At 35.5% G+C, this 23,517-nt stretch overlaps 1 protein-coding gene across 9 annotated transcripts in view; it reads left to right on the forward strand.

The window, feature by feature from the left end:
- The window catches only part of eya4.L (EYA transcriptional coactivator and phosphatase 4 L homeolog), a 150,379-nt gene that overhangs the window by 112,477 nt on the left and 14,385 nt on the right, over positions 1 to 23,517 (forward strand). For all 9 annotated transcript variants that reach the window (XM_018263240.2, XM_018263246.2, XM_018263239.2 and 6 more), the window contains 4 exons: positions 2,108 to 2,244; positions 6,574 to 6,657; positions 16,700 to 16,789; positions 22,859 to 22,917. In XM_018263240.2, coding sequence (XP_018118729.1) covers positions 2,108 to 2,244; positions 6,574 to 6,657; positions 16,700 to 16,789; positions 22,859 to 22,917 — 370 coding nt within the window. The remainder of the gene's footprint in view (positions 1 to 2,107; positions 2,245 to 6,573; positions 6,658 to 16,699; positions 16,790 to 22,858; positions 22,918 to 23,517) is intronic.

A 23,517-nucleotide genomic window follows, 5' to 3' on the forward strand; every position in this document is an offset into this window, starting at 1 on the left:
AGGAAAGAAGCAGATGTGCTTTTTTAGATCCTGGAAATTGGCAGGGAACTCGGTCTATCTTTTTTTGTGCAGATCAGGGCACTGATCAACATTTATGGCTGCCTGATAACTTTTTCAGAACTTCAAGGGCAAGGCCATTCCCTCTTTCAAAGAACACCCTTAAATGTTTGACTCCCAACATAATGCATCGTCATGGGGCTTGTTGTGCATCAGTGTCTGTAGAATTTGCAGAAGTAAAATTCTCCTACCACCATTTTCTGTTTATCAATCTGACATGAAAGTATATTATGCTAGAGGTTCTGCAGTTTACTGAATACAGATTTCTAAATTAGGCTATTTTAATGTGTAGGCAGGGCTTACTTCAAAGTTTTCTATTAGACTGAATATTTTGCTGAATGCTTTCTCCATCACAGTGGAATATTGTTTGAACACTTGTACAGTCGGTTGGCCAGCATGTTTAGGTCTTTATATTTGCTGAGACCACTTATTATTGCTGTTATTTCTACTGAAATTATTGCCAGAGCCCAAGGAATTTACTTGAAGCACATTTTGACATACACTGGTGTTCCAAATTTTTGTGGAGTAACCATGGCCTGTATTCATCCTGACATCCTATGAGTACTCAAGCAATGCTTAAGAAAATTACTAGATTAACAAATAAAAGGCTTAAAGATGTATTATTGCTGTAGCACATACATCCCTCAAAAATATTTTATTTGAACAAATTATATTTGTAGAAATGTTACAAGAAAATAACATTAAACCTCTGCTCATTCAACACATATTTTGTTTATTATTGTCTTCCTATATTTTACTTTTGACTAAAACAGTTTGTGAAAGCCTGTGGTTTCCAGTGCAGTGAAAGTCCTTGGAATGGCATAGAACAGCTGCCTTCACTATAGTGCCCTTTTGGCTTGTAATGATTTGATTTCTTTCCAACAGCCCAAGTAGCAGATGTGGTGAAGTGTGATAAGTATAAGTTTGAAAAGAATAAAAAAAATGATGCCAGAAGTGGTCAAAGGGATTGTAAAAGTCTTGGAGTCTTGATTATAGGAGAGGAAATGGATTTATGGACAGCTGGGGAATGCAAAAATGGGAGATTCTGCTATTCAAGGAAACACAAAGGTTATTGTAAATGTGGAAAGTCAGTGGGTATATATACTTTGCAAACAAAAAGTCATTAAATATATACTGTATATATAGGAACACATTGCTTCTGGGTTCTTTCTGTTTGTATACATGAGAACAGCCTTATTCATATTCCCACATGGTGTTTAAAATGTTAAATTGGGGTTTGCACACAACTACGTAATGACTCTTTTTGAATGGGATGCTGTACAATGTTTCCACCATGCTCGTTGTAGCAGTTTTAACATTCACTGTGTAGCAATAAAGCAGGTTTGGACTGCAGAATAGGACCAGAAGTGCATTTTATAATGAGCGAAAACATGTATAAATGATGCATTCTGGTAAATTAATCCCATGACAATATTACATTGAATGTACGTTTATAATGTTTGCTATCTGATTCAGTTTGATTTGCACCAAGATACTTATTAGTTATACTGAACCCATTTTGAAGAAAACAATAACAAGACAGTAAGAGCAGGTTTATTTATTTTTCACCAAATCCATTGTTCTTCCAGTAGTTCTTGTAAGTTTGATTTTTGTTTCTATATTACCTTATTCTAATAGTACAGATTTATGGACATTTTTGAGCATAACTGCAGAAACTTAAAAAAAACAGTTGGTCTTTCTTTGTTGCAGTTTGTGAATTATTTTCCATTCTGTTCTTTCCTAAAATTAACTTTTAAATACAATATGGCTACCAGAGAAAGCAAAGAGCATCAACTAAAAAATACATTTATTATTAATTAGGAATCTATATTTTGATTTTGTTTTTCATCATATTTCTATTCAATAATCACATATGCATCCTTTTAGTCATTCAATCCAATGGCTGGTCCCTTGCTTGTCCAAGCTAGTAAACAACTAAAAAAAACAACAACAAAAATGTACTTAAAATATTAGGCTAACAGTTAATTTTATGTTTTGATATGTCATTCATATTTTAAAATTATGTGTATTATTTTAATCAACTAAATAGGAGAGTTTGATGCAGTCCAGAGTCCCTCAACACCTATCAAAGACCTTGATGACAGAACGTGTAGGAGCTCTGGGTCAAAATCACGAGGAAGAGGACGAAAAAATAACCCTTCACCTCCACCTGACAGTGATTTGGAGGTACAACCTAAAATTTTAATTCATGTATCCTACAGGGTATATTTACTGTTTACAAGTTTGAAAGAAAGACATTAAAAATATTATATGTAGTAATTCAATGTAATGAATTATTTCTGTGATCATGATGCATTGCTTTAATATGCATAATGTGAACAACACAGCTTTAGCAATATGCAATTTATGTTATGCTGTTTTTTTATCTAAAAATATTTTATAGACCCTTTTAAATATGACATTGGTTAGGGTTATGTGAACAGAAGTCTAATTACAACAATGTCAAGTATCTCTTATAGATATCTCCGATATAAAATGTATTTTAAGTCTGTTGAAAGCTTATTTGTTCTACATGCACCATATAATGGGAAAATACATTTTTAAATTGTAGATATTTGTTTTTATATTTTGCCAACATTTACAATCCATGTGACGTTTTAATTAGGAGGAATCTGAAATGGCCACTTTCCAGGTGTTAGTGAATGTGTATTTATTCTTGTGACACTGGAGCTTGCATTTATATCAGTGTAATTATTTTAATACAAGTGTGACTGTTCTGACCATCCATTTTAGTCAAAGAAACTAATAAACATTTGCATTAAACTGAGAGGACTGCACATTTTTCAAAAAGTAGATTTTACCTAATTTTATAGTACAAAAGTTCCTATTGAAATGATGGCCTACAGTCACAAAGGGATAGTGTCATGGGAAAAATGTTTTTTTCAAAATGCATCAATTAACAGTGCTGCTCCAGCAAAATGCTGCACTGAAATACATATCTCAAAAGAACAAACAGATTTTTTTTTTAAATCTGACATGAGGCTAGATATATTGTCAGTTTCCCAGTTGCCCACAGTCATGTGACTTGTGCTCTGATAAACTTCAGTCACTCTTTACTGATGTACTGCAAGTTGGAGTGATATCACCCCCCCCCCCCAGCAACCTAACAACAGAACAATGGAAAGGTAACCAGATAACAGCTCCATAACACAAGATAACAGCTGCCTGGTAGATCTAAGTGCAGAGCTCAATAGTAAAATCCAGGTCCCACTGTGACACATTCAGTTACATTGAGTTGGAGAAACAACAGCCTGCCAGAAAGCAATTCCATCCTCAAGTGCTGGCTCTTTTTGAAAGCACATAACCAGGAAAAAGTAACTGAGATGGCTGCCTACACACCAATATTACAAAAAATATACTTGCTGGTTCAGGATTGAAATTTTATATTGTACTGTGACTTATTTTCATCATAAAAATCATGACAGCACCTTTAAGCTTCATCTTATCTTGTTTAAAACATAATTTTCAATAGAAAAACAGGATTTCAATATGCTAGTTATGATATTAATCAAACAGAAATAATTCCATAGGCTAGTAAAGTATAATAATTTCTAATATCGACTGAAGATATTGCAGATAATGCATGTTGAGGTTCTCTGAAGATACTCAATAAAACATACCCTATGAAAGGCTGATAATTGGTGGTTTGTGCATTAAAAATTTTCTGTCTCTCCTTTCTGTTATTGCTCCCCAATGCATTCATGTATACATATTGCAGTTCTCTAACTAGATAAGTCACATGGCTTTATGGCGACTGATTAAAAGTCTTGGTCTTTAGTCTTTAGTCTTGGTCTGTAGTTCAGCATCAATATTTTGTTGCTTTCAGAACTAAGGGTTCTGTTAATACTGACATGCCTGCCATATAAAATATACAGTTCAGCTCTGGTTTAATTTCCTTTCTCTGCTCTGTGTGTAGGTTTCTTGGGTGAACAGTTGGACAGTCCATATGTAAATGTGACTAAAGAATTTTGGGGTGCTAAATACAAGACCTATTTGTGTGACCATTTAACTTGTTTATATGTAGTGTATTATGTACAGTATATATAATTGATGTATATAGTAGTTGTACTATTATTACTAACAATACAAATTGTTGGTAGCCATAAAAAGATATTCAATCTCTTAAATGAAACATTTTTGATTATGGACACTGTGTCAGTGAGCTAACAAATCAAGAAGCAGTGAGGAGGAGAGTGTGATCTTTTACAGCTGCATGCTCTTATCACTAATACGCAAGGACAAAAAAAAAAGCTTAGCTAACAGGCATACCCATATGGTAACTAAGTAAACAGAAACAACATTCACAAAACGGTTCCACTTATTAGGAATCTGTGAGAAAGGATGCCCAAATTGCTTCCTAATCACCTTAAAAAGTAGAGAAACTGTCTTAAGAACACATTCTAGCAATCCCCTTGTAATGTATTTAACACACATGGCTGAACAGTGATAGTAACTCAAGTACAGCAGAAACACTGCATCCTAAAAATCTAAAATTCTTTCTCTGACTTTGTTTTGTAAAATAATGCTTAGGGCAATGGCACATGGGGAGATTTGACATCTGCGGTAAGAATGTGTTACCTGGGTGACAAACCTTCAGAAATTTTTTTTGGAAGACTTGTAATCTGTGGTAGCTCAGACTTAACCATGGATGACAAATCGCAACATGCGCCATTGCCCTTAAATTGGAATTCAGGATGGAAACCAATGAATATAAAAAAAAAACAACAGTCTGATAAATTTTACTTCCCGGGGAGGGATTTGGGGAGAGAAATTTTAAAGTATTAAGAAAATAAATAGGGAAGAAAGACAAAAAAAACTAAACTAAAGGTAAAAAAGGAGGGAAGGTAAAACGTTCAAGGGAAGGAAAAATAATTGCAGACAGAATAAAGGTGACACTTAGAGTTTAGGGAGCAGGTGAATATTTGCCAATGAGAAGCTCATCTCAAACTCCACCTAGTAAATTTTCCCCGACCTGCTATAGGCCAGGGCCTTTGGCGCTTTCACATCAACAGACTGCCAGTGCTCCGAATGTGTTTCATTTTAACTTAAATGCTTCAGATTCACACTTCATTTTAATGAGCATTAGCAGAGCTTTTGCAAAATTAAAAGAGAATAAGAATTTTGACTAGTTCCCATGTATACATTTTCCAGTAAACTAAAAATCAGCACATTTTATACATAACAATCCAAAACCTTCCTACTTGAAACTGTTTTGCATACTGTATTACTATTAATAGCTTGCACATTTTGAAACCTCCTTGTTCAGCCCCCAAATTACGCCAACTGAATTACCATGAACACCCATATTCAGTATTCCTTTATTAAAAAATAGCATCACAGACAACTGTTAATAAAGGAAAAGATATATTGATGATGAAATATTTTTGTAGGCTATATGTATATTTAATTATTGCTTGTGCAAGTTAAATGCCACTTGACAAATTGCTCAGAAGTAGTACACAGTTACAAATCATATTTGTTTTGCAGCACTGTCTAAACATTATTTCAACTTGAAATCAAAGATAATGAATAAAAAAATAATTTTATGTGTATGAACTTGCAGTGCATACTACAAGCAACTGTGTACAGGAGGCACTGACCATAAATAGTGTTTTAAAACACCTTTTAAAAGGTGTATATATATATATATATATATATATATATATATATATATATATATATATATATATATATATATATATATATATATATATGTCTTTATCAGAAAAACAGGATTTTTTTTATTTGTAGACATCTTTATATCTAATTTTGGAAATAAGTATGAAGGCAAGTAGAGCCAATATGCTGCATCATATTTTATATATTTCATATACAAAAACAAGCATTTACAGTTTATGTATTTTTTTTCATTTGACAATGGGATATTTGCTTACTCATAATCTTGCAATTAAAAGTGAAATGTTCTTGGAAAGATGTTTTAGTTATCAAGTTGTAAAATATCACATTACCATTTTAAACATTTTTTTCTGTTTGCCAAGATTATGGATCTGTAGATTAGGTCTCAGCTGATGTCCTTTTTTGAATGAGAAATTAACAACATTTGGTTCTGTAAGTAAAGAGAAAGCAAACATGCACATACAGAACCAGCTGTTACCTTACAGACAACATATTGGATTTTGGCCAGGTTTCTCATGCTGTTTAAACATGTGCATCTTACTAGGAAACTTGCCTGGCTTAATGATGTACTGTAGATCACTGTGTCAGTCAGTGCAAGGCTTAGTAAAATCCAGTAAAAAGCAGAGAAAAGTGTGGGACTCCAGCCCATTATTAATAAACAATACATACAAAAATTGAGACAGCCCTTACGAGTAATTATTTTAACTAGTTGATTAGTAAAGTTAGTACGGAAACTTGTGACATGGATAAATATATAAAATAGTACTGTATGCTTTAAAACTTTGCATGTGTTCATATTTTTCAGATGTCAGCACTGATATATTTATTCTTCTGTCTTTATCTTACCTATGTTTTCAGCGAGTTTTTATATGGGACTTAGATGAAACAATCATCATCTTTCATTCACTACTCACTGGAACATTTGCACAAAAGTATGGCAAGGTAAGGTTTGTGATCTTTTTTTAATATACAAGGCATGCGAGGTATGCCCAGATAGCTTAATCCGCTAAATGCAAATGTATAATTATTTTTTAATCTTAGATTCACACAGTCATGCTATTTTATGCAAATTAATTTTACATTGTAAGTAGCTGGCTACTTTATTCCATGTCCTAAGCTCTTATATTTATGCAAGCTGATGATGACTGTGATGCAAGGCTTCTATACACATTGACAGGGCAACTTTGTGGGCTCAGTCTCGCCCTTTTTCAAGGCTTCAGAAAGGGTGAGATTAAGCCCGAAACTTTGTCTGGTTGTCTGATGTAATAAATCCAATATCTCACTTTTGCAACAAAGTGTTGCTGCAGCTGTATTTTTTTCTAGTATGTCTACCTAAGCCCTGGCACGGGTTTTTGGACAGATTTGCACCCAACTCACAAGGTTCTATAAGGTGGTTTAATCACACACAACTTCTATTAATTCTTATACACATCGACTGACTAATAGCTGGTGCAAAAAGCTTCTAACTAGTTATTTTTTATTTTTGTGATAATATGCCAAATTTCAGCTTGTCCCTTATCCTTTCTCACAAGCTCTACTGATGGTATTTTTAGCATAATATTAAAGAAGTACAGTTTGGGGGCAGAGTGAAGACTATTGAAACCCATTCAGGGGTGGCTTTTTTGCTTATCCAACCAGTTAAACTACTTACGGAAAGATCCTTTATCTGGAAAACCGCAGGTCCCAAACATTCTGGATAACAGATCCCATACCTGTACTACAATAACTGTGCTTACCTGGCCAAAAACAGGTGGATCTTTTGGAGAAAGGGTAATAGTACTTTTATTACCTCTAATTGGTACATTACATACCTTAGTATGAATATAGAGTGCTGCAGATGTCATATGTGAGCTATGTTCGAAGTCACAAACTGTTTTATTTTTATATCATCGTAACTGTCACTTAAGCCATTCAGGAACATGACTATCCTAGTTCTAAACCCCTGGTAATGTTTGATGAACACTCCAAACGATACTTTATCCAGTGACATCTACGCTATGATGGTATTCCTGAATACACTGCTCTTGGCATGGCACATGTGGTATGCTTCAAGAATGATGGCTCTCAGAGCCCCTGAGACACTCCTCTAAGCGGCCTGCAGTATTCAGACACCTGCTGTTGTTTCCTAGTTGTCCTTTGTGCTTGTGTATATTTCTCTGTTCATGTTTCCTTCTTCAAGGAAGATTTACTCATCGAGCTTCATTTAAAGTTAAAAGACACAATATGCAAGCAGTATGCAGCAGTATTTAATCACCTAAGGGTTAATGGTCACATATTAAACCCCCCCTCGACCAATAGTTGGTAGCACTTAAAGGGGAAGGAAACCTCCTCGGCGCTAACCCCCCACCCCCCCTCCCGTGTATTGCCCCCCTCCCTCCTCCCCCCTGGCCTACCCCTCCCGCTGGGCAAATGCCCCTAACTTGTTACTTACCCTTCTGCGCAGGTCCAGTCCAGGGAGTTCACAGGCGACATCTTCTTCCACGCGATCTTCTTCCTCCTTTGACCGGCGCATGCGCAGTAGGATCGTTTCACCGGTACGATCTACTGCGCATGCGCGTGACTTTTGGCGCATGTGCAGTTGATCCATACCGGCGAAATGCTCCTACTGCGCATGCGCCAAAACGCCGGTCAAAGGAGGAAGAAGATCGCGTGGAAGAAGATGTCGCCTGTGAAAATTCCAGGGTTTCTTGCTTCAGTATGGGAACTTGAACATAAGTTAGGCTGAGCAGACTGAAGGGGTACATTGCTGCTCACCCCAAAAGAACAGGTCATTAAACTGCCTTATAGCTGCCTTTCTTGTATGAATGTATCTACACATACATTACATACCTCTTTCTAAATGGAGGCTTGAGATGAAATCAGAAAAGGGCACAAAAGGCTTTGCACTATGGCATAACATGCAGTAGGTAGTTGGATTCTGAGCTTCAATGATATTTATCTGTGGTAAAAAAAATGTATTATCTGGAAAAATGTATCTGTTTAAAAAAAATCATTCTTTTAGATTAAAAACCCTTATGAGTCCTATGATCCTATTTTTATTCTGTAACCCTTGCGTGTTAATTTTTTTAAGACCCCTAACTGTTCTAAATTAACGTAAAGTGCTGCTCGACTTGATGGCACTATATAAATACATTTGATAACAATTTCTTGATAACTGCTTTAAAACATCTGAAAGATAAAGATATTATACTTTCCTATTAATACAAAGATGATCAACATATACATATGACTCTTCCTATGCTTACAAAAATATTTCATCTGTGTGAGCGCCTGATAACTTCTAGGATTGCTCTCATGATTATTTAAGGGTATCCATATGCGGCAATATAACCATGCGTGTAATCTTGGTTATTTTATTAGTATGCTCTTCATTCTGCAAGAATGAATGCCTTTTTAAAAGCGTTGGTATTTAAAAATACATTAATATAAATGTAAAGACTGATATATTGACTGTGATGACAGTATAAGTCTTTTACACTACTATTATTAGCCATCCTTGCAGTAACGAATCATGAATGCTGGTATGTGACCCATTCTGACCTATGGTTGATGATGGTTTTTGCAGCTGAACACCAGTTGGCAGATTCAGTTTTACTTATTGCTAAACCTTTAAACCTATCCTCATCTGCTTTCTGACATGAAGATAACATTTTTGTTGCAATTAATACAACTATAAATGGCATACCATGTATAAACCTTTGATTTAATTAATCTGTCCAAATTACTCGTCAGTTTGTTATTCTTTAACTGATTCAGTTTTATGAATTAATTTTATGAATTTGTGGTAAAATATTGAAGGGTGCAGAAATATGGAAGTACTGGTGTGAAATGTGTTATATTTAGGACTCTGAGTAGTGTTTGTTCATCGTGTTGTCTAAGTGCATAGGGTTGATGAGCTATTTCCAATGTACAGAAACTCTATGTAAGTAAAGTTTTGTCCCTGCAATCTTTGCTTGTCACCATACTGGTGCTGGTTTTTCTGTACTGTCCCCCATTTAACAACCAACAAATCCCCTGCACAGTGGTGGTGGTGCAAGCTGGTGGTGCAAGTTTGTTTTTGTGCAGAAGTGCATGGAGTAATTTTCTAATGTATAAATAAATAAAATATTATTGTCATGTACACAAATGTGCCAGCATTAGAAAGGACACATCATTTACCAGTTCCTACACAGGGACTTTTATGACATTTGACATACCTGCATAAACATGACTACATAATGCATGTATCTAATTTCATGTTGTTGATTCTTGAGGATATCTCATGGGAAATAAATGATTTAACCTTCACTCAAACAGGCAATTAGATACTGCATGTTCTTTCATTTTTGTGAACAGAACCAAAGAGATAAATAATAAGTTAAATTTACCTTTATATATGAACAGAACAACTAGTTTTACTGCTTACTTTTTGTTGTGCCATATGTTTTTTCACTAGTTTTGAGATACAAGATTCCAAGACCATACAGTATATGAGAAGAAGCCCACCTTTTGTGTTTAGACATTTACCTTTACTTCATACTGTATATTATAACAGCTTTCATAGGTTACCCCCTTTCTCGGGTGAAATATAGTATTTCCCTTGTGGAACGGAGTAACCCCTGATATCATATGCTGTGAAATTTGCCATAAGAAATGCATTTAAAACAAATCTTAAATTCAAATCTGTCTCGTGGATAGCTTAGTTGGCTCCTGGTTGTACTCACCATAGCATGAGATTAATCTAACATGCTGCATAATGTGTAAGCGCTAAATAATATAGTATACTTGCAGACAGGGCATTGTATTTTATCTGCCTTATCTGGGAATTCACTTGCTTAAAGGAATTGTTCAGTATAAAAACTGGTAAATGGATATGCAAAATAAAAATGTTTTCAATATAGTTAGTTAGCCAAAATTTTAATCTATACAGTTTGGAGTGACTGGATATCTAACATAATAGCCAGAACACTACTTCCTGGTTTGCAGCTCTCTTGGTTTCCACTGATTGGTAACCAATCAGTGACTTGAGGGAAGGCCAGAAGGTTCATAACTGTTTGCTTTTGAATCTGAGCTGAATGCAGACTCTCTGAACAGTAATGTGTCCTTCCTTAAAGTCACTGACTGACTCAGAGTTAGAGAGCTGAAAAACAGGAAGTTGTGTTCTGCTCTATGTCCGTTCACGCCAACCTTTATCGATTACATTTTTGGCTAACTATATAAAAAAAAAATTAAAATTTTGCAAAGCCTTTTTTACCCAGTTGTTATTTTTACACTAAACTGTTCCTTTAATATAGTTTTGTCCATATATTGTATAAATTGCAATGCAGTGAAACTCCCATCCCTTCTGGAATGAAATGCATGACTACTCAAGTAGTTGATGCTTTGATACTTATTTTGCACTACATCACAACCAATGACTGTAATACAGGTATGGGACATGTTACCCAGAATGCTCAGGACTTGGAGTTTCCGAGATTCTACTTAAGTCTACTAGAAAATTATTTAAACATTAAATAAACTCAATAGGCTGGTTTTGCTTCCAGTAAGGATTATACCTTAGTTTGGCTCAAATACAAGCTACACTTTTATTATTACAGAGAAAAAGAAAATCAGTTTTAAAAATTTGGATTTTTTTGATTAAATGGAGTCCATGGGAGATGGCCTTTCCGTAATGCAAAGCTTTCTGTATAATAGGTTTCTAGATAATGGATTCCATACCCAGGGTCAGACTCTGGGGCCCGGGACCCACTGGTGCTGCTGTCCCAGGGCCCCCCCTCCCTGCTGCGCCAGTGCGATGTGCTACATGTGTCTGCTTACGCGCATGTTTTTTTTGTTAAAAAAGCTGACATTTTAATGTAATATGCAAGCAAAATCCATTATTCTGTAAATTACTTGTACAGGTATTTTACTGTCTATCAGTAGATAGAACAGTAGGTTGAATTTACAAAGAAGACATGATTAAAAAAGGACAATGCAAGGAAGACCAACATACCTCAAAATAATTAGTTTTAACATACTATAAAACAAAAAGCTACAAAATAAGCAATTATATCATTATAATACACAAAAGTAGGCTTTTATTGCATTTCAGGGGATACCCAGATTAAGTAGCTGATTTATTAAAGTTTGAATTCAAATTCTCGCCATGATTCAAGTTTTTTGTGCTTTCCAGTTTTCAAAACTAGAATTTAAAGGACCAGTAACACCAAAAAATTAAAGTATTTTACATTAATGAAAATATCATGTAGTGTTGCCCTCTACTGGTAAAACTGATGTGTTTGCTTCAGAAACACTACTATAGTTCATATAAACAAGCTGCTTAATAGCAATTACGGAAATTGAAAAAAGGCTGCTGTGTAACCTAAGCCTTTTTTTCCATTGAATAGCAGCATGGCTACACAGCAGCTTATTTATATAAACAGTAGGAGTGTTTCTGAAGCAAACACACCAGTTTTACTAGTGCAGGGCAACACTGCATTATATTTTAATTACTTTAAAACAATTTCATTTTTTGATTTTACTGGTCCTTTAAGAGATTCATTATGCACATTTTCAGTGTAATAGTTTGTCATGTAAAAACTGCTTCATTCATCCAGAATTCAATGAGAGTTGTTCTAGGCAAAATAAAATTTAAGTGATTTTTGGTAGATGCATTGAAAATGCTGAATAGAATACTAATTTGCTGCATTCATGTTTTTTTTTAAATCATAAATAGGCACACATTTGAGATATATAAACTGTGCTTAGTGACTACTTATAGTAGAATCAGTGCTTATTTATGCAACCATCGCTACTCAGCTGAAATTTGTGTATTACAGTAAACTGTGTACTTCTGTACACATTATTTATTATTAGAAGAAGCCTGTGAGGACACAATTATGCTGGAAATTGTTTGGTAGATGAAAGGTTGCCTGTCTCTGATTTAACCAAAAAACCAGTGCAATTGTCTTTGCTTTCTCACTCTTTCTCTCACACTTTCTCATACTATAAATAATTATATTTGTACTATATAAGCATTAAAAATTTTACATAAATATTAGATTTTAAAATTGTTTTGTACAGAAATATCATAAGGGTGTAATTACTACAAAAAATGTTTGTATCCACCAGCATAAATATCCTGCTGTATCTAGAAACTTTAGTTAGAATGGTTTTGCTTTAAAAATAAGCTCTTACCCCCATATGTAGTAAATGGAACAAAGACTTCTTAGGTGCAGTAACCCACAGCAATCAATAAAACTTTGAATTTAAACAGACGACACAACTAAACCTGTAACAAGCTTTGCTCCTTTTATTACAGCAACCTAATATGTTATTATCAATATTTAACTTAAAAAGGGCTCATAGGGGCACATATACTTACATACTCCGTGCAACGCCATATGAAATATGGCATTTTTTCGACATCAAAGTGCACAATTACACCTTGGCAGCTATTAAACGTTAGTGCAAAAATTTCTTAGCAAACTTTCTCTAGCGTTACTTTCTTCCTAGTGAAACTTCGTTAACTTACTTACACTTACTTACAAATGTGGCATGAGCTTCAAATGTTAAAAAAGTGTAAATAAGGTATTTTTAACAGTTACGATTTGTAAACATAATCCCATTTTAAATATGAAAAAAAAAACTACAGCATTTTGACTTTTTCTTGTGACCTTTTTGGAATACAGGATATGATGTCACTGACATAATAATGTTGAGGATGTAGCTTGATAAAGGGTTTGACACCCAAAATATATTGTGTAAATAAACACACTTTGCAGTAATTTCTGCTTTGGTTTTCTCCTACTTCATGAATCTTAAAGTTGTACTAAACGTCTGGACGTGCAAGGAAAAGCCTATCTTGAAGATTTGGTTGTGTATGGACAAACAGTTGTTTAAAGTTCAAACCTTTATTTAACAATTACAAAATTATTTCTTCCTTCAGTTTTTCAAGTTTTCTCTGTTTGATATTGGAATTTGATTCAGTTATTACCGATTCTAGTAGTAGTAGTAATAAATGGAAAAAAGAGAAAATATGACACCATTATTGATTTCCTCGATTTGCAAGATAATCAAATGAGCGATGGTGGGTTTAAAAAATGTACCTAAATGTAATTAAACTTATTAAGCAGGTAATTAAAGTCAGCTGTTTGAATATAATCAGAACAAATGTGGACCAGCCCTATCAAATACTTGTGTAATTTTTAACTACTTATATCCTTAAAATTGACTGTATTTTTAGCAGAGGTTTCTAGATCTAGAAGCACATAACACACTCAAAGGATATTTAGTTTTACAGTAAAAGCCAATATTTTGGATGGGGTTAAACAGTCATTTCTAAGACTTTCTTATCAAACAGAAAAAAAATTAATAACAATGGTGAAACCAACAAGAAGAAGAAAAGGGAAAAATCATTTATAGGCATAGTAGTAGTATAGGAAACATGGGAGAGTGGTAAAGAGGAAACCACTGGCCAGTCTATAATTTACCATTATGCATCTCAAGACTTGTAGCATAATGTTCTAATGACCAATAAATCAAAACTAGAACATTTTGAATGACATGCCCCTTTATACCTGATAAAAACCAAATAATTTTACAGTATGGCATTTTGGCAAGTCAGACACAGTAAAGTGTTCTGGTGTGGGTATTAGGGATGTAGCGAACATATTCGCGAACTTGCGACAAAACATGCGAATAGTTCGCGAACGTCGCAAACCCCATAGACTTCAATGGGAAGGCGAATTTTAAAAAGCTAGAAAAGACATTTCTGGCCAGAAAAATGATTTTAAAGTTGTTTAAAGGGTGCAACGACCTGGACAGTGGCATGCCAGAGGGGGATCAAGGGCAAAAATGTATCTGAAAAATACATTGTTGACACAGCGCTGCGTTTTGTGCTGTAAAGGGCAGAAATCACACTACGTCACTCAGGTGATGTTTCTGGACACGGAATGTGAAAAAGCTCACACAGCTAGGTGGCACTTGGTTAAAGACTGGGCAAACAATGCCTGCAAGGGCAACGTATACACTACAGCAGTGGATACGGAATATATTATTGCTGCTTGGAAAACGTCACTCAGGTGGTGTTTCTGGAGACGGTATTATTATTGATATTTAGACAGAATGTGAAAAAGCTCACACAGCTAGGTGGCAGTTGTTTGAAGAACACACTGGGCAAACAAATTGAAACAATGCCTGCAAGGTCAACGTATACACTACAGCAGTGGATACGGAATATATTATTGCTGCTTGGAAAACGTCACTCAGGTGGTGTTTCTGGAGACGGTATTATTATTGATATTTAGACAAAATGTGAACAAGCTCACACAGCTAGGTGGCACTTGGTTAAAGACTGGGCAATAAATGCCTGCAAGGTCAACGTATACACTACAGCAGTGGATACGGAATATATTATTGCTGCTTGAAAAACGTCACTCGGGTGGTGTTTCTGGAGACGGTATTATTATTGATATTTAGACAGAATGTGAAAAAGATCTCACAGCTAGGTGGCAGTTGTTTGAAGAACAGATGCAGATGAGAGATCAGCAGCAGGACAGCTGCCCACAGCAGCTACATACAGAGCACTGCAGTAGAAGGTAGATTACTAGCCAGCAAAGCTACCTAACCTAAAATGTCCCTCAAATCCCTGCAGAGTTCTGTCCCTACAATACAGAGCAGTATCAAGTAGATTACTAGCCAGCAAAGTTACTATCAACTGTCCCTCAAATCACTAACAGCTCTCTCCCTACACTAGCTCTTCCAAGCACACACAGGCAGAATGAAAAAACGCTGCAGGGCTTCAGTTTATATATGGAAGGGGAGTGATCCAGGGGGTGTGGGGGTGGTCCAGGAGGGAGAGCTTCCTGATTGGCTGCCATGTATCTGCTGGTCTGGGGTGAGAGGGCAAAAATAAGCGCCAGCTAAGGCGAACCCAAATTGGTGAACGTCGCGCGACGTTCGCGAACATTCGCCGAACGCGAATAGTCGATGTTCGCGCAAATTAGTTCGCGGGCGAACAGTCCGCGACCTCCCTAGTGGGTATGTGTTTGCCACAAATCTAGAGTTTAGCTGCAGACATGTCCGCTAAAAGGTGGTGCAGTTATTGCCTATGAAGGAGCAATTGTTCATTTATATAGCTAGGCTGGCACACTTCATTGTTTTTTACACCAAGGAAATCACATGGAAACAACTTGGTGTCATATTTTTTTCCATTCATATTCTGCTACATCTAACAAAAACATCTGGTCAAATTTAATGTAAAAAAAAGTTGCAGAAACAGAAAATTCTTAAAGGGGAAAATATGTTATTTTAGCAGCATTGTAAATTTTGACCCAATGACCCAATTTCTGGTTCCAGCAAAAAAAAGTATATAGAATGCTGCATATTAAAACAGACCATTCATTACTAGGGGTTGTAAGTCTTAAGTCTGTCCTAATAAACTAAGGTATGTTATGGTAAGACATTATCTATATCTATCTATCTATCTATCTATCTATCTATCTATCTATCTATCTATCTATCTATCTATCATCATTTATCTATCTATCAAGGTCAGTGGACACAAGTCTGCTGTATTTGTAAGCCACTGGTGCTAGGGTAGAAATAAACTTCTCCAACATACTGAAAAATTGTATTGCAAATAAAACACCTTTGATCAGTAAATGCCCAAAAAGTAAAGAGATCAAATGTACCAATTAATCAAACTTGGCTATGTTGATATCATTGTTGCAGTAAAATGTAGAATAATGCCTGGAATAGGTATCAGAATCATTCAGGACCCCAGATGTTGCAAAACAATGGCTCTCAGCATTTCTTCATCATTTCAGCTGCTGTGTAAATACCAGTAGTTTTAGTTTTGTAACATTAAGGATCTTTGCCCATGGTCTGAAATATATTATGTAATCAATTGAAATGCTTAAAACTGATTACTAATGAAAAATATATGCAGGAGGTTTCACATTTTTTAAAATGATTTTTAGCTTCATTTCTTATTGAGATCTTGAAATACTTTTGTATCTTGAAGGATTCACCGACAGCTGTGACTCTTGGACTGCGAATGGAAGAAATGATTTTCAACCTCGCCGATGCACACTTATTTTTTAATGATTTGGAGGTAAGCCATGTTACTATATTTGGTCTGTACGCACTCTTCTGAACAGCTGTCCTTCCCCTCCGAGAGAGAGATTTTAAGATAGTGTATTTACCAAACAGGCCTAAGTGAGGCTAACCAAAGATGTTTCAGAAACCAAGTGTAAATGTAATCTCTCAAGAGCTCATTCATGCTGTTTTTTATGCTGTATAACCCAGAGGCATAAGTAGAAGGCGCCATTTTCTGTGTAATCAAAAGACAGATGATGCAAGAGAACAAACAACATATTAATGGTTATATATATATATATATATATATATATATATATATATATATATATATTAATTAAATACATCAAGTCTGCATACCTTTAGATGACAATGGGAAATGTTCAATCTATTCCATGTATATAGCCATCCCTTACTTATGCATCTTCTAAAGACCATAGTTTGTTTTCAACAAGTAGGCAGCTATCGCCATTCATCTTTTTATTGCAGTTTTATAAGACATAAAGGTTTATTTGCTAGATGACTTAATGGCTATTTACTTTTTAACTTTTGCCACAGTAGTTAAACAAATCTGCAGCATAAATCTGCACATCTGCATAAATGCACCCAGTGCTGATGAGTTGTATTGTCTCCTGTTGTGAACTGTTTGCTACTAAGGAAGGGGTGCCCTAGAGCTAATGCTACCAAGAAGGTAGTGGTAAGTCAGCGTTCCTATTCACAAGAAACGTGGGGTTTCTAGGAACCTCCCTGGCCTCTTCTTCCATCAGTTATTATGCAACTGGCAGTTGCGTATTATTTGAGCTTAAATTAGGTTGCAAACATGGAAGTAAAAACTTGTGTTAAATGCCGTACATGTATAGTAGATGCCAAACCAGTTTAGCATTTGTCTTGTGCTAACATAAGTAGGAAAAATGAAATATCTAGTTCCCTTTTTTAGATTCAACAAAATTTGATGCAGAAATAATTGCATAGGGCAATATTATCATCGGGTTTTGCTATTTAGAATGGGATACATTTCAGAGTGATGAAATGTTGACTTTATCAACAAATTATGTTTTTTTTATAGAATTGATTTCAGTAATAAATATCAAGGCCAATCATTGCGCTACAGAGTTCCATGAACATTGCCTTAATGTATATGTCTATGTGAGATGATCATGGGATCTTTGATTTTCAGATATAGTTACTGTGGCTGTCTGATTGATATATAGTGAGTCCAAGTCCTTCAGTTTCATTTTAGCAGAGGTGTCTCCTCCAATAAACAAAAATATCTCCCCGCACATGTAACCTGAAGGAGCAAGTCATTAGCTCCCTTAAAAGAATATTTCTGTGTCTATTATCTAGGCATTCTTATTAAAATTGTCCAACTTTTATTATTAGATGCTGGATACTCTGAGGTATTAGTATGTATATTTCAGCAGTTTAGTGGGGAAAATATTTACTATAGCTGTAGCAACATGAAGCATAAGGCATAATCTTTTGGATTCCCACTTATGCCAAAGGCCATCATCAGGGATCCTTGTGATGTTTATTATATATTCATTGATGTCATTTAGTGCAGATGCTTTAGTATAAGCACACTTGATTACTAATTAGCATGTGTTCAAGGTGCAGGGTTGAACTGGGCTTGTGGGATACCAGGAAAAAAACCTGGTGGTCCCCAGCCCTTGTGGGCCCCATGGCCCCTGCTGACCCAGGCCCACTACTGCCTCCAAAATTCCAGGGAACAACACTCCCCCCAAACCGATCACAGCTGCTCATGTGGAGCTTACGATTGGGGGATCTAGGAAGCAGCTCTGGTTGAACCCAGGACTTAAGTTTTCAAATGGCAAAACATTAAATAATATTGTATCTGCTCCTACTGCATTTAAATATATCTTGAAATGTCTCAAGGGATCATTTACAATTATAGCCGTATGTGTGGTTGCGATACAGTGGACTCATGTGCATAACAAACAAACAAACATGTTGCGCATATTGACACATTTAATACAGGTACTTGCACCCAGGTACTTACAGTAGTTGCACTAAGCTTTTTGTATCTTTGCAGTTTGTTTTGATCAATTGTGGGCAAGTGTACGACTCTGAACACAACATTAATTTGAGGGTGCCCATAGTGGGCTTAATCTATTGATGCAACAGAATCATATGCTAATGGTCTGTATCATGATGCAATCCTCACTCTGAATATATTGCCTACAACTCTATGTAGTACTCAATTTCCAAAATGGGCACTTGCAATGGTGTCCATTTTAATATGTGCACAGTTGGGGTGAGCACAAAAAGGCTTATGGCTGCAATGATGCTGGTAACGGTTGCATTGTGGGGAAAACATGTTGATTAGTTTGTACATTTGCACACTATGCAAAACAGTTTGCAATACTATGCAAATTGGCTCAATATGCAAAATAAGTTCTTAAACATTACACACAAACATTTTTGGTAACATTGCTTTGGACTCTCTTAATACAAAGAATTGTGCAGTGAAGGGTGTGATTGTTTATTTTACTTTGTACTTTAAGGTTGCTAAATGTTCTTAACAGCCCTTGCATGTAGCACACACTTTATTTTTGTCCCTAGTTCAATTAATCACAGCTAAGACATTTGCCATGGAACAGATGTATATGATAAATTAGTATTAGAATGCTTGTCAGAGTAACCATTCAGTGCTAGTTAAGCCGGCAAAGGATAATTTATCCATGTATCATCAGGCTTTAAGGCTAATGAAAGGGTATTATAGACACTTACTGCCCTTGAAGTTGCAAATCTCAGGCTCAAGAAAACACATTGCATGGCCAGTTCATTCAATTACTATACTTGAAATCAGAATGACCATTAAGTTAAGGTCACCTTCAGCAGGACTGCTGTCCTATGTCGAATAGCCTTTAGTTTTCTTGAACATTTTCAACTGCACAATACTTTTTTACTCATTTACCATTGTGATTTGGCATCACCCATCTCTATGCACAGATCTGAGCATCTGCTCCACTGCAATAGCATCAATAGTTTTGATATACAATGTTTTGTAAGCATGGCTAAAAACAATAGTATTGGATTGATAGACCTTGAAACATTGCATGTAAAATATGATTGCCATTCTTCGTGTTTTGTTTTTGTATGTTTAACCTCTCTACTGTGTATAGTACAAGCAGGCGTTGGGTGCAAACAGCAAACTTTGGCTTGGTCCTGTAATCCGCAGCAGAACAGTTCAATTTTACTGGTCCAATTTAGGTACAAATTACTAATACACATATATGCACATTATAGGGATCATATACAACAGCATCAACAGTGTACAAGTTTACTCTCAAGTCACAAAGGTTTTTTTTTTCCACAATGCAAACAATTTTTTCACAAGGTGGAGATAAGTCTAATGAATGCAGTTTGACATGAATTGAATGCACTGCAAATCTTCCTTGCTCAGATTTTCATCTCTCTGCATCAAAATTATATCTGCAACCTATTCTTTAGACACAACTTTGCTGCTACCATTGTTGCAAGCCACTGTGGGAGCCTTGGAGCTACAACCACCTTTGAGGGTGTGGTGGTAGCCCCAGGGTTCATTTGCATCAATAGGCGCACTGTGCACAATTCTAGGATGGAAGTAGCAGTGCCAAAGTGCAATTTTTTTCTATAATTGTTCATTAATAACTCTATAATAATATGAAATACCAATTTGATTAGGATGAGGATGTATGTTCAGGCATAGAATGATCTAGACATGAATTAAACTACAGATGGACGGAGAAGTGGATGGGGGTGGGGAAAGTCGGGCCAGGGTAGGGGGAATTCACATGGTTGTAGCTTTATTTATTTGAATGATGGTGGAAAGTGGAGTGGTTTTAGTCTACTTCTTCCTTAGTGCTGTCACGAATGGATCTCTCTTGCAACTTCCTGAATGGCCTCCTTTCCCTTCTCAGAATTAGGCGATTCCTGGAAAACCACAAAACGTCCATAAAGCCCTGCATGGTACATAAGAAGGTTCCTGGGCATGCATGTTCCAGGGCATCAAGCTGGGCCAGTGCAAATGGGCAATCCCAAAAAGTATGCAAATTCATTTCTTCTTAGATGATGCACCATGAACAATGCCGTTCCTTGCACTGTTTATGAGCATGCATAAAGGTTCTACTGAGAAGTCTACCTTGGCTAGTCATCAGTGCAATGTCCTTGCATTTGTTGGTCAGCCTGGCTAAAGAAACATTATTCCAGGCAGACTTTGCAGTCACTTGTCCACTCTATGGTTAGGGAAAAAACAACAGCCACCCCAACTTATAGCTGACTAGATATCAGTCTTGAATGCTGTAAAAACAAGTTAAATGATCCAGTCATCTCCAAAGGGTCTTTCTTTCTGTTAATAGGCACCCTTTATATAATACTTTCTTTCTGATATTCTTATCACTGTAGACCAGTGCCAGGTGCTTAAGCAGCAGTTGAAGTAGCCTTTACAGTTCTGAAATGATGTAGCCAGATGGGTGAGTGTCAGCTGTGACACACAGGGTGTTTCCAGACCAAGACTTAGATTTGGATATTTTGTGATAATGGTATCACTTTAACCCTGTAAGAATGCATGTTCATTTTCATACTCTTTCAATACAATACTGTATTTTCACAGTTATTAATAAAAATATACAAACCATTGTTTTATGTCGGAACTGCCAAGTCCATGAAATGTATCCGAATTTTTTGTTTCTATAATTTTTTAAGCTGACTAAATGTTCCGGCCAAGAATGCACTCAGAAGAATAATTATTTAGCATGCGGTGCAGATCTGCTTATTTGTTTTTCTTTTTTTTTCTGAAAGGGCCACCTAATGGCCCAAGGTAGCCAATCGAAAACAGATTTATAGTCAAAATAATAGCACGGTTAGTGAAGCACTGATCTTTTAATGGTATGATAATAATTGATGCGTCTATGCTTCTCCTGTTTATCTCTATGTGTTAAATTATTCAAGCCAGAAAATCTGTATAAAAAGCAGTGTAAAATAAATGGTGGTTTGTATTTTCTTTCACACTGCCAAATGACTTTATTTAACACCATCATTTTTAAGACATTACACATTCAATCAATGAGGGAAATTCAGGCAGCAAATACATTTCCATATTATTCATTGAGAAAAAATACAGCAATGGGCAATCATTTTTTTATACAGCATTTTGAATTAGCTTAATAATGACACTGTTTTTACATGACAATGCCTGGTGATCAGATGGTGATGTGTGGTGAATGTAATTGTCTTTTTTTTTTTTTTTAACAGTTTGATATCTAGGCACCTTAGTGTAATTATAGTATTTGCATAATTTGTAAAAACAATTTCAAGCCAATTGTGTAGTTTCTCAATAACAATGTTATCTGAGTTCATTGGACAAAGTAGCAGCAGAAAGACTAATTTAAACCAACGCTGCCATCTACTGGCCAGTTACGCACATACAAAGTCACCTTATTTCTAACTCGAACAACTTCATGTTTCTCTCTCTGTATGACATTGCAGCCGAAACTTTGTTAATAATTGCATTCCGATTATTTTTGCCATTAAGATGCATCCCTGTTTTTTTTCCAAATTTGGATCTTACTGAAATTTTTGTGAAAACCTATAGCGAAAAAAATAACAAATATCATCCAGGTCTGTAAAAAGCATTTCTTGTCTTTGGTGAATAGGCTCTGTGTTATGGAGTACTTTCTGGTAAACGGACTTGGGTAATTATTGTTCTAATTTTCTTGATTACCAGTTAAAAATCTCTTAAAACATCTTGAGGTCTTTCAAGCAGCAGTTGTACAGGCGATGCATTAGTTTATTTCAAGAACGATTTAGATGGCTTTTTAGCTAGTCAGTATGTAGCCACTGCTACTGTATGTACTGCTGCAAAGTCTGATTGACATTTTGATGCCAGAATATTTTTTTCCCCTTCTGCATCAAACTGATTCTAGTTAAATGTTCACGTGGATAAACAAAGAATTTGGTAGGATTTATTAAAGAAAAAGTTGGCCTTGATGGGCATGTGTTTTACAACCAAAACAATTATGTATGTATGTATGTATGCTCTGAGACCTAGCCATCAGAATATGACAATGTGTGCCTTTCATTCCAGGAGTGTGATCAGGTCCATGTAGATGATGTCTCTTCAGATGATAATGGTCAAGATCTAAGGTAAGAAATTTCCAGTTCATGCAATATCCTCTCGTGTAGTCCAACCACATGCCAACATGTAAACAACTAATGTTTCCTTCTTGTAGGATTTAGAAATACTTTGTATATGTCTGTTTGTCGCTTGGGCTATAAGCTGAGAAAGCAAATAATACATATGTGTACCACAAAAAAGAGAAGGACAGTAGCACTGTACTCCAATAAAACATAGTCTTTATTTGTTCCTCATAAAATGATATACAGAGCCTTGTGTATCTTTTTATATGGTGCAAATAACTATTTTTTATTGGAGTACAGCGCTGTGCATCTCTCTTTTTTGTGGTATAGTTATTGGAGTGACAAGAAATGCTAAAGAACATCCAAGGGAACACTGGCTGGTGAGCTAAGAGTGGTTAATATATATATATATATATATATATATATATATATATATATATATATATATATATATATATATATATATATATATATATATATATATATATATAGAGATATATAGAGATATATAGAGATATATATAGATATATAGATATATATATATTTTACATAAAAGCCATGAATATCTTGTAAATTATATCCTTATAAACGGTGAGTTCTGATGTC

This window comes from Xenopus laevis, chromosome 5L (genome assembly GCF_017654675.1).
Source record: "Xenopus laevis strain J_2021 chromosome 5L, Xenopus_laevis_v10.1, whole genome shotgun sequence".
NCBI classification, from domain to species: Eukaryota; Metazoa; Chordata; class Amphibia; order Anura; family Pipidae; genus Xenopus; species Xenopus laevis.